At 41.5% G+C, this 13,007-nt stretch overlaps 1 protein-coding gene across 1 annotated transcript; it reads right to left on the reverse strand.

The window, feature by feature from the left end:
- Positions 1-816: 816 nt before the first annotated feature.
- Positions 817-12,781, reverse strand: LOC105285309 (LIM/homeobox protein Lhx3). Its single transcript, XM_026973884.1, has 7 exons — positions 11,455-12,781; positions 10,867-11,044; positions 9,832-10,040; positions 9,217-9,409; positions 7,123-7,289; positions 5,991-6,203; positions 817-5,807 (listed from the first exon to the last, which is right to left on the reverse strand). Exons 1-7 carry the CDS (start codon positions 11,522-11,524, stop codon positions 5,596-5,598), a joined length of 1,242 nt encoding a protein of 413 aa, XP_026829685.1. The 5' UTR covers positions 11,525-12,781; the 3' UTR covers positions 817-5,595.
- Between the last annotated feature and the right edge of the window lie 226 nt (positions 12,782-13,007).

A 13,007-nucleotide genomic window follows, 5' to 3' on the forward strand; every position in this document is an offset into this window, starting at 1 on the left:
GGACATTCCTCTTGTTCGTAGGAGTCCTGCAGAGCTGATCTCCCTTCCCTGCGATTCATTCTCTGATCTCGAGAGAAGTTAGTGGAGCGCCGCTCCGAGCGGGTGATACGAGCTTCGTTCCGGGAGTTTGCGTACATCACCGCTTGCTGACCAATACTAACTCCCATCACGTTCATAAGTTTGAAAATTGGCATAAATCCTTTATTGAAAATTATAACTGCCAAGAATGTTGCTATTTCAACAACTTTCACGCCAGCATGGAGATGTTTTGGAGCAAAAGTTCAAATCAATGAATTTAGAGATTCATTGTATTATATAACCTGTACTATACAAAGGCTCCAATTCAAATGTACGACCTTCAAAGAATAACGATCTTCCGACCCTACCTAAAATACTAACACAATGCTTTGTTGTGTGCCGCGCGGTCCAACCGCCGAGCGCGCGCCAGAGGTTATTTTCTATTAGGTGCTGTTACTTTGTTAATTTTGCGAATCGGGCTACATCTTCTCGCAGACATATTTTCCATACCATATACTTGCAAAATATGCCAAAAAAAAAATTCGATTTTTCTGACATGCTACACTAGAATACCCCCTTAAGGACTTGCGTGTCAATCATGGGTGCCTGTTTCCCGATTCGCGTGGCGCACGCGGACTATTCTCGGCATCTCTCGACCATCCGCAAAGTAATTTTACTTTTAATAAAAGTTCTCATTTTTTTGTACTTCCGGAATAATCGAATCGCGTCTCTCAGTAGAGTAATAAATCTGACGGGGTGGCGGGAGGAGGAGGACGTAGAAATAAAATCACGCCGATGAAGATTACGATAGAATTTTTATTATCACTCCATGACTAGATAATAATATAAAGATCCGTAATAACTCACATAGCGATGTGAAGATTACGAGCTGCGCCGAGACGCCGCGCGGACGTGTTCATTCCCCGTGCGGCCGCGCGCCCGGCGAGGAGCGGAGAGAGAAATACGATTCTTATAACTGTACAACATTAATCTCTCTTACGAGTCTAATATACCTTTCTTGCCGTTTCCGGTTCTTCCCTTGCCGATCGTCGCACCCCTTGCTGGAACGTACGTTTTTTGGTACGGGAAAAGGAAGGAACATGGATGGGGAGCATGGATAAGGATAAGGACTGTGGGAGCGATATATATACGTGTATATATATCGATGTAGATTATATACAATTCTACAGTGACGTTCTTGCGTTTCTGCTGCGTCGCTGCCGTTTGCGTTGTACGCAAAGCATGCAGTTTTGCGGTCGCCAGCAGCGAGATGCAGCTCGGAATTACAATAATCCTTCGCAAGGATCGCCGCGCCAGAGTAGCAACGCGAAATACATAAGTTTAAAATTAGTATAATTTTGCTGATCGTGACGGCCTCGCATTCGCTTCTCAGACGCATTAACGATACGGTTTGTGACAAGGTATTAATAGATAAGAAATCTAGAAAATAGAATAATTTTTTATGTGTAATGTAAAATAGTAGTTTTGACCACAGACAATCTGCAGCTAGTACGATGTCACGATTATTATTTATTAGTACTTCGTATTTCGGAAATCGATTCTCGGAATATTTATTAATGTTACATTTACGTATTATTTTAAACTTATATCTTCTTGTAAAAGTTAAAAATAAGGGAATTAAATAGCGACAATTTTATAATGTTAGAAAGAATAAGTGCATCTTTACTCTCAAGATTTTGCACGTAAGTATAAATAGATTGAACATTTTATGCACGTCCTTATTATAAAATCTGACAATTCTGAATTTAAAAATACAGCGTTTGATCTAAATAAATCATAAAACGTAATAAAAGTGCACAAATATTTATTGTTACATATATTTATTATTAAATTTTATTATTAATGCAGTTAGCTGGAATATGAGAGTGCTACCTGGGAGGCTTCGTTAAACGATGCAAATATACATGTTCTATGCACAAAATGTAACAATTTGAATTTTAATAATATAGCATTTAATCTAGAAAATCATGAAGCGCAATAAAAGTGCACAATATTAATAATTATGTTTGTATTTATAGTTAATTTATTAATAGAATGGAAAATATCGTCCGCAATGCCGACACTTGAAATGACGAAAATGTGCGCGTTCTCGTTACAAAATTCAGCGATTTTGATTTTACAAATACAGTGTTTAATTTACAGAATCATAAAATGCAATGAAAGTGCATAAAATATTCGTTGCTACATTTATTTTCGTCATCAGTACATCGTACACTCAAGCGGAATGGAAAGGTTTGAGTTTGTACTGTGCGGGCAAGCACCGAGCCGTCGAAATTCCCGAGAATTTACGGATTATTATCCGGATGACGTGCCGAGCCAGGAAGTTACTTTCTTAGCGTTCACTCGCTTCACCCGTGCTCTCCTGTTACTTCGGGACCTCTAGTGATACAACCGGCCGTCGAAAATTCCCGAGAATTTACGGATTATTATCCGGATAACATGCCGAGCAAGGGGGTTTCTTCCCGAGCGTTCACTTCCTGCACTCGTGCTCGTCTGATACTTGGGGACCTATAGTGATACAAACGCACGATTCGAGTTGGCAGTACTACTGTTTTATCAACTGTGTCGGGATATCGACAGCTTGTGCCACCAACTTCAGTCCTGCTCGCCTGTTACCTAGCAAACCCCGAGTAACAGGAGAGCACGACTGGAGGAATCGAGCACGTGGACAGTAACCTCCTCGGCCATCATGTTTCCCGAGTGATAATCCATAGATTCTCGCACATTTCATAGGTACAGCTGAACGACCGACACAATACAAAACTTAAGAAGCTTTCTTATTACGCTTAGAAAATTAAAATTGCTAAATTTTGTAAGAAAAAGGCGTATATTTGTTTTTCATTCTTTTAGCTGAGCGATCTATGTAGTAAGACTATTTATTGTATTAATGTGTTAATTGTAAATTTAATAAAAATGTTGTTATGAACATTTTGTGCACCTCTCTTGCCTTTCGCGATTCTTTGGATTGAATATTATATTCTTGAAATCAAAATGAACATTTTTGTTGTAATGAAAACGTGTATAAAATATACAATTGCATGTAATTATATGCAGCGACATGAAACTTGAAATAATTTATTTTTATAATAATAATGCCAAACAATGCATAGTTGACTTTTAAACTTTTATGTTTCTAACTGTTTTAAGAAGATTTCAGAATTTAAAATGATACATATATGTACAGACATAACACATACTTCGTCAGCTCTACGAAAGTTTCAGGCAATCTCGGCTTTGCGTATTAAATCTTTTGCAATATCGATATTCACTGAAAATGCAGTTCTAGTTTTAGCTATCAACGTAATATTTCGATGAAAATCAAAGTTTTGCTTGTTCACGAGATGTCGGAAACTTCCAATCGGATATTATCCATTCGGATATTATCAGGGAATTTATAATTAGACACAAGTGACAGAAATAGAGCTAGTCCGCTGAGAAATGTTTCTGAATAAATTCGTCGTAGCTTTCTAATCATCTATTGAATGAATAGCATGAACAAAGTGAGTCTGAAGAAGCGTTTGCAAACGCGTCGGTATCACTTACACTTAAATAATAAATCGTTCATCGTAAATGTTGCGACTCTCGCACGTCGATCTTTTTACACAATTTCATCTACAGCAAGATAAAAACAATTTCCAATCTTGATCACTCCATTTCGCATGATGCCTCTGCAAAATATGGTATCACCGAATTCGAAAAGCAAATTTTGTGTGTTTCACGCGTGTACGCGGTCATCACTGGGATATAAAATGATTTTGATTCTTCTCCTCTTTCAGATTAATTACGTAAGGAAGAGTAATAAGTAAAATCGTTCTGGACTTTCTGCATCAACCTTCCCTATGGGTCTAATTCGTACTATTTACAATGCACATCTCAAGATTCTAGCGTCACACGCAAGCAAGGTAGATCGCACAACACGCACGCCTTGGCACCCGATTTCTCAAAGTCGGAATTTTTGAAGACCACCGAAATGGAAATTAAATCAAGACAATATATATTCTCTTTTTTGGAATTTAGATTGTACACATTTCGAAAACTTGCTCGTATACTCAAAAGCCATAAAGATAGAAAAAAAGACGAACAAATTAAGCGTCTTTCATCAAAAAGATATTTAATCACACAATTTTTTCGAACGTATGTAATCTTAATACCACTTATGCGATTGTTGCAGAATAATTTCAGTCGCCTTTCGGTGTTCTCAAAAATTCACACCATGGGAATCAGGTCTAGGCCGTCGTATGGTCATACGTATGATCACATTCGTCGTGAAGGTGCGAACTTGCTCGGCTGAATCGACCAAAGATCAGTAACTGCGTCGTGTTTTAATAGTCTAAAACTGAAACCGCTCATGTTTTATTAAAACTCTTCGTTCTTTTCCTTATTTATCATCTAATTATTATTTAATTATTATTTTACTAGTTCTTTCGAATTTGTCGCAGATCAAACTGGTGACTGGTTCAATTCAGCGGAGAGCAAGTACCAGATTTAAGCAACGGATTCATGTGGATTGTGCTGTTGCCGCAGCCGTTGCGTTTTCTTCGCTCGGCATCACGACGAATCGATCGGCGTATCGAACAGTCCGGGGCACGTTTAACACTACCTCCTATTATTACTCGACAATCAAACTCCGTAATACCGAGAAACGAGGAACTTGTACATAAATATATTTAGATTAGTCGTAGTATCTCGAATGCGATTCGTACGTGTGCCATAAGTGTAACGTTACACGGCGTCGATACGGCCGCTCGGATGACGAGAGATCGAGAAGAGGGACGGTGTAAAATACCGGTGTAGAATAACCCGTGGACTATCGAGCCGCCGTGTAGAACGTACGCATCGCGCCCCATCGTCGGGGGAGACCTCGCCCCTCATCATGAGTGGTCGTTTCACGCGACGTTGTGTTACAATTTCCGGAATTTTAATGGACAGTTCTGCGCTGTTAATTTAGACTTGCTCCGATTTTGCGTAGCATAAAAGATTCAAGAGCGAAAGTATAACGATCTTTGTCTTTTTTACAATAATTTGAAACAATGTTACAAATATCCAGGAATCATGTATCTCAAATATGATATTTTTTTATACATTCATGTATAAAAAAATTTAGCTCATTGTTCATTCTTCTGCAAAGTGGAGTTTTATCTTTGCTCTTTTTTATATATTGAATTGAGCGAAAAGTCCGTGCGGATTTTTTAACAAAATTCCAACACAAAGCATTTAGTAGTATTTAGGATTAATGCAAAGTGTTTTGCGAATTTTGCTAAAACAATCGGAATTTTCCGGTCGACCCAATAAATCTTTTACACGCAAGTAGAATTGTAGATCAAGATAAATTCACACAGAATCTCAGCCAATTCGTTCGAGCAGGTTTTAGCAGATTTACGTTCCCGAAATTTGCGGGATCTGTTATTGCGTTAGACGGAACGTCAACGGGCAGGGGCGAGCTCTTCGAGTTCTCTTCCGGTGACGATGACGACGACGAGGACGGCGTCAGGTGAACATCCCGCGCCGGCAGCACGTTATTCTATACGGTATTTGGCGACGCGCGATTTTGGCGGGTTATGTGGCATAATGGGAATGGGAGTGAGAGTGATGGTGAGCGTGCGGGGGTGGTGGCTCGCCGAGCCAGGAGTCCGGCGACGGTGGAAAATCGGGGTAACCGCCGCCACCGCCGTTACCGCCGCCACCGCCGCCACCGCCGCCACCGCCGCCACCGCTCGACTCGTTGCTCAGATCCGACGCTGGTCCTGGCACCATGCCGCCTGATCCCCCTGGAATCATACGGCCCACGTCAGTCGTAAACCTTCAGCTCGCGCCCCAGGAATAACTTAACACTCGAGTTTCCCTCCGGTCTCAATCCGGCGTATTATTGATTGCCCGGCGAGGTCCACCCAAGAAATGTACCGAGTTTCACGAAAAGAACTGAAAATTGAAATTTGCCTTTCGGGGCTTACCGAGAGTAGTGTACACCGAGAGGCCAGCGTCCGGCGGATACGGAAACTGGGGTGGTAAGGACGGCGATCTGGACGTAGAGAGGTACGGAGGTGTTGTCGCCCCCAGGTATCCACGGGGTGGTCCACCCCCGATTCCATTGCCACCGCCGCCTGGACTCGCGCCCTCGCCATCAACACCCATGTTGACTGTTGTGTAGCTGTCGTTGCTCAAGTCTGCAAAACAGATCATCCCTTCTCTTAAGATTTCAGATCAACGAAAATTGAACAAGGGATACATCAAACATAAAAAAAAGAAGGAATACTTTATCAGAAAGAGAGAGAAAAGTCCACTAAATGAATTTAAATTTCACCCATCTAAAATTGCGACCTTTTTAGAATTATGCGAATCAGAATATTAGAAATAAGCGGTTAATTAGCTAGTTAAGGGGGTGTCCCCGGTTTCGCACGGGGAGCTACTGCTCGTAACGAGCGATCATCCAAACTCGGAGCTCGAGAGTGAAGCCGGCCGGCGAGACTGGCATCCATTGTGTCTGGCACTGGCGGCACCCAGATGCCTGTTATCCGAGGGGAAGACGATCTCCTCAAATATTCAGGAGATCGCGGAGGCTAACTGCCAGCTCACCGTGTCCGAGATTTCAGGAAGATTGCGGGCGCCGTCCTTGAATTTATGCTCGCTATTACCTGTACTTGCACGGGAACGAGCATCGCGCGTAACAGAAAGCCGTTCATCTGGATTGTTTGAAGTTTCGCTTGATGCGATTATCAGGGTGAGCTTTGACGCCCCATTGTATATTGAAATGTTCTTTGTTGAAATCCACGTTCTAACTGAAACCGGCGCGTACTCTAAACTAATACAAGCGGAATCGCAGGATCCTCGAATTTAATTCCAGAATTTTTATCCGCACATTCGAGAGTTGATCACGATTCTTTAACTCTTTGCTGTTCTTAATATTCTATATATCGTTAAAAAGTATTAGGAAATTTGTTAGTTCTAGATTAGTATTTTAGCTCGTAATAGATATATCTATTACGAATTGCGACACGAATGCACGATGACGTCTATCTTTCGCTTCTCGTTATCTTATTATTGCTACCTTTCTGCTTAGATCAACAGGACGATAATACAACTCACCGTGATGACCAAAGGTGGAGTCCAAGTCTACCTTCAGCTCGTCTTTGTCGAGAAGCTTATCGTGTCTAGGCGAGTGACCGCCACCGCCGGAGCCCTTCATACTGCGGAAATATTGAGACCACCTTGTCCTACCGGCATCTTTCTTCAGCCTCTTCTCCTTTGCTCTCCTTAAAGATAAGAAATTATATATTAGTAGTTAATAATAATAATGAATAATAATTTCTGGTCAGGTTTTAAATAGTTGTATGTAAAAAGCAACCGAAGGAAATTTTCGATAGTAAAATCACGAAAGATTTGGGATCATTATTGAAACAGAAATTATTAAAATAGAAATTTCTAAATATACATAGTAATTTCGTAAGAGACAGAGCTATGTTTTAAATTACGTAATCAATGCGACTTAAGATATTGCCATCCATTTTCTGCACGACTATTTTTAGCAATAAGGTAAGTGACCCAGTAATCGTCACGTTAAGCAAAACGCTTGACTTTACAAATTTATATCGCTCAGATTGAGAAGTGAATGACTGTTATGTTAAGTTATTCTAAATCAGTTTTTTGTTACGAATAAGAACGTCTCTGTAAAATTCTCGCACCTCTTACCTTTCTCGAGAAAATTCTTCGTAAAGGGTAGAAAGCGCAAATGTACGAGTCATCGCCATACCGCGATAATTTGCGATGTTGTACGTAAAACTGAGATCTGCCTTTATAACTTGAAGCTCAAAAGTACTAAAATATCAGTGAGCCGCACGATTGACAGAAAACTTTAAAATACGTTGTTAATACGTAAACATGACGATTACTGGGTCACTTACCTTATCTAAAAATACATGTGCGGATGCTGCGTTATGCTGATAATGACATTTAATAATTTATAACTATTTCAAAATTCGTAGCGGAGATATTTTCTTTCATCGCTTCGATGTCACGTGCATGTAGCTGATACCAAGTAGTCCGATAAAGACAGGAAAAAGAGCGAATTCTGAGACGGTAGACTTTTCCTCATTCATCTATCTTTCATGTATCGTGTATCATGTACCGAGTCGAGTATTTATGATAAATAATACTCTTATATATTTCTAGCACCTACAATCTATTTCCCATTATCGCCCAGCTGGAGAAAGAAAAATGCACCTTATCTCATCCGCGGCCGGCGTACATTAATCTTACATTACGTCAAGTATATCGGCTCGAGTTTGCAGGAAAACTGCAGCACACGTGTGCATTTTATAGATTTACGTACATGTCACATAGTATATTTATCTCGCAGTCATTGATAGAGACCTTATTTACTTATCCTTGGTGTTATTTTCATGGGCGCTTTCTAACACCCATTCCTCCCTGATAACGGGCAGCGGTCAGCGGCTAGGACTCTCCTTTTCCTGATAGCGGACTTTTTCCACGGCGAATCGTTACTTTGTCTACGGTATCACGTAGTGCCACTCGAGCGATAAGAGGGAAAAATGTGCACAGACGGCTAAACAGCACAGCGTTTGCGAATATCGTGACGGTGGAGTGCATAGGATAAAAGTTAGCAATTGTAATCTGCAGATATCGCTTTAATTGTTAACATTTTTCGATTTATCCAATTTTAATAACTTCATTGATTTTTCATACGTTTGTTACGATTATCTGCTTGCCTTGGATTGATAAATACAATTGTCTCAAAGAAAGATTTACCTTGATACCGATTCGAGTTTCGTTCATTGATCGAGCTACTTGATACTTTGTGCAGCAAAAGAGACAACGTATATTTGGACCGATGCTCCCCGACATCTTTGAATCTCTCGATTGCCTTCACGAACGGCTTCAGAAACCATATCGGAAGCCACGCTAAAGCAGAATCCTAACGATGAACCAGTCTCTCTTAATTTGGCAATGTCGCGAGGAGATCAAATTAGCTTCTGACGTAATTTATCTGTCCAAATCGTTGTTAGCGTTTGATGTTAATAAGAGCGACTCCGTTTTTTCTTAGGTTCCGTTCTCGTCTGTAGCGAGCACGTGTCTAGTTTGATTAAGCGCAAGGCAGATGTTTAAAAGAAGGATCTTTGAAATATGAGAGAAAACCCGCAAGTGCTATTGAACTTTTCTTACCTATTCTGAAACCAGACTTGAACGACGCGCATGTCGAGGCCTGTGTCCTGAGACAGCTGTTCCCGCACGTGCCTTGCCGGTTTTGGACTGGTGTTGTACGCCAACTTGAGGGTTTCGAGCTGCTTCGCCGTGATCGTCGTCCGCGGCCTCTTATTAGGTTGATCACCGTCTATGCTGCCACCATCTGCTAATTCTGGAATTCAAGTTAATCGTATGTAATATCTTTCATGTTACAATCTTTAATTGATACCTCAATAATATAATGTTTCTATAATTATGCAAATCTTTAAGTCCACTATTTTTTGTGTGCGCTTTTCAGACTTGGAAAAATTTTCAGGCAACAAACAACTAGAAAGATGTTTCAACTGACTCGAATATTATTACTTATTTTTATACAATTTCTATGATCTTCAGATACTTAATTGATATAATTATTTTAATTGCTAAAAACTTCTTTCTATAAAATTATTTCAGCCGAACAGAAAAGTTATAGATTGATGAAATTGTGGCTCGATATAGCGAGGGATGGAATTAAATTCGCAAGAAAGGAATTATTCTTGTGAGGATGGTGTCTGGTGGAAGGTCGAAGGATCACGTAAAGCTCTTATCTCCCACCTTTCGCCTTCGCCTGCTCGTAATCGGGCTTGCAGACAAGCTTCCTATCTTCCATGAGATAAAACTCGTCGCCAGTGTCCAGTTGCCGAGAGCAAAGGGCGCACGAGAAACACGTCAGGTGATAGACCAGCTCCTGCGCCCTACGTACCACCTGCGAAGGTGCCAACCCTTGGCCGCAGCCCGCGCATTTCGTCCCGAAACGCCTGCCACACCAACAACATACAACATTTTCACATTACATTCACACATTAATGGCAAGGCTATGCAGTTGCTATCAGTGATATTAGAGACAGTAATTCCTGTATATCGCATCTAGAGTTTCAATTTAATTGCGTCACTTTGTGCAGTTGAACACGGTGATGTTTGATAGCGTTGTCTGAGAGATGAAAGAATGATGAAAGTGTGGAAAAAAAGAGTACGAAGAACGAAGAGTGTGTCTAAGAGCAGGACGAGCTTCGGGAGAAAGAAAAATGGCGTCTTGTCTTACGAACGAATGAGGAAGAGCACGCTACCCTCGCAGAAATCGATACCGAAATACTCGATACGCACGTATTTTGAGGAGCAGCGTTTTCCTCGTCGTCATACGTACCTCGTCATTATCGGCAAGTCGATAAGTCAAATAAATAGCAACGAATATAAAAACATCAAAAAGATTTTTTTAATTTCCTTCTTTAATAAATTGCAATTCTCTATCGAGATTGAAACTTTTTCTCAAACATAAATTTAATCGATAATTATGATTAAAAATTACAATAATAAATCGCGGTAGACAATCTAGATAAATTATATGATAAATCTTTCTACTTATAAGGGTAGTTACTCGTCTCGATTATATGCTTTTTAAATATTCTTTAATTATTCGTTGACACACACAATAAATGAATAATCGAAATAATTATCGGAGAAATTTATTAAATGCGATGATTATGTAATGTGTACCGATAAAGTTACGTAATATTAGATTATTAGATTATGATTGATGGGATAAGATGTATCGCAAAAACATCTGACATTATAGTAGCGATTATTGGTGCTTACTTGAAGAAATCATCTTTGCAGAACACATGGCCGTTTCGCGCGAAACACTTGTCGGTCAACCTCGAGCCGCAATCCCGACACGTGAGGCATCTTGCGTGCCAACATCTCTCCAGGACCTTCAGGACATATTTGTCCAGGATGACTTCCTGGCATCCACCGCATTTTGGTATCGTGGCTGCGACAGAAAAGTCAAGAGGCAATGAACAAACGAGAGGTCTGTAATTTCTGAAGCATAAAAATAAACGAGGCGCAATTTAACATTAACAATACAAAATTGACGTACAGTACAGTATTCAAATATTATATTTTCAAGCAAATAACAGTAGAAGCACTCCGATACTCAAATATGAACAGCATTAATACACGTAAAGCGTTAAAAATTAATTATCAAATTAAAAATTGGATATGGGAGCCTAATAATGTCGTTGGATTCAAACTTTACTTCAATCGAAAACTGCCGATGATCGATATTTTTGCGGACTCGAGCGAGGTGCGACCATCAATCTGAAGAAACGCGCGACGCCGTTTCTTCGAAGAAAAACCGGACAGTCAACGTCGTTTATCGCGTCTTCGATCGACACTTACAGTGAAGGATCTCCGGAATGTGCAGAGGTAGATGATCGAGTTCGATCGCGGGCTGATCTAGCGGATACATGTCGCCGGCGGAGTACCTGCAGATCCGACAAGATGCTACCGAGTACTTCTGGCGAACGTCGCGCGACTGTCAATTGTTCTGCCAGCAAGAAGATGCCGATCTCGCTGCAATCAGTAATACATCCCTTCTCGAGAAGGTGTCTTGCACCTCAGCATCTCTAGTAGGCTTATCGTGCTTGAAGTTGCTCTTTATCTCCACTCTATCTACCTTCGTGTCCTCAGCGGGGAGGAAGTCGGTCGCAACCGGGCTGATATCGTGTCCTCGTCTACTGGCGATTCCGATCTTGCCTCTTGCAAGAGACGATGCAGATTCGATGTTCGATATCTCGCTGGTGGTCTGAAATTGCCGTTGCCTCCGAGGAATCTTACTTGTTAGTGCACGCTCGTCTCAATCGCGCAGTTCGCTTCTTGATTGCCTACTTGGGACTGATGAATAGCATTTGACTCGCGCGAATGAAGTCTTCGAAGCGATCCTTTGCCAGTATTCTTCCTGCCCAGCGCGACTTTCTTTAGATCGTAATCGCAGACGATGATGTCGACTCTGCGAACATTCGCTGCGAAGTTTTAATAATCCGGACAAACAAGTCGACTATTCGTCGAGCTTATCTTATCGCACTAACATGTCTTCGTGGAGCATCAGTGTCTTCGGATGTTAGTGATGTCTGATCGAAGTCTGTCACTTAAAGCCGGTGCACACTGTACGTAACGTCATCACGAAATATGCTTCCGAGTAGTTTCACTCACAGAGCACCAGCCACCGTGAAGACCGTGATATGCATGAGATTTTTCCGTTAATCTCTTCGATCTCTGATGGACGGTGTAGCTTCCCATCACGCGATTCCGATTATCAGTTCACCAGTACCTGCGGCACTCGCGGTATCACTCCGCGGTCTTCGGAGTATTTTTTCACTCTGATCGTTTATTTCACTTCACGACGTCGATTAAGTCTATTCATAGCGAGTGATAGTGACGTCCACCATTTTACGAGCGGTTTGAAATACCAGCCCGTCTGTCTTCATCTAGAAGAGCCAACTCTACTTTAATGAAACATCGTGAACCTATTTCCTTTGTCGAGATCAGTGGTTCACCTCCAATTTTCCTTAATGATGATCATCTGATGGAGTATTCTCGATCACCAATAATGAAGCTTGATCGTTCTTTATGGTTCTTCTATAGCGCGATCGATGAATCGTCGTCCTCGTGAATCGTTGTCGGAGACCCCGCGCGTGACCCACAATTTTTCACGAGACAAGCACTACGTGAGGGTACGCGCACGACTGACCTGGCAGCGGTGGTGTTGCTCGTGCGCACGTGACACTTGTGGGTGTGGCGGCTTATCGGTGGGGCGATTCCCTGGGTTATTGGATGCGGTTGGCACTCAGCCGGCACCCGGTGGGTGCCGATTGGTGAAACACTCGACCGCCTCCAGTATGGCGCACGTCATCGACGTCGAGCGACTCCGGCGCGCCAGAAAGCCTCCCCTA

This window comes from Ooceraea biroi, chromosome 11 (assembly GCF_003672135.1).
Source record: "Ooceraea biroi isolate clonal line C1 chromosome 11, Obir_v5.4, whole genome shotgun sequence".
NCBI lineage: Eukaryota > Metazoa > Arthropoda > Insecta > Hymenoptera > Formicidae > Ooceraea > Ooceraea biroi.

Excerpts from the sequence above, each read along its gene's own strand:
- LOC105285309 (XM_026973884.1), bottom strand. The coding sequence starts at position 11,524 with ATGTATCCGCTAGATCAGCCCGCGATCGAACTCGATCATCTACCTCTG. Across the intron at positions 7,290-9,216 it reads CAAGTCTGGTTTCAGAATAG|GAGAGCAAAGGAGAAGAGGC; the intron begins GTAAGAAAAGTT and ends CTTATCTTTAAG. Across the intron at positions 6,204-7,122 it reads CTCCACCTTTGGTCATCACG|ACTTGAGCAACGACAGCTAC; the intron begins GTGAGTTGTATT and ends TCTGTTTTGCAG.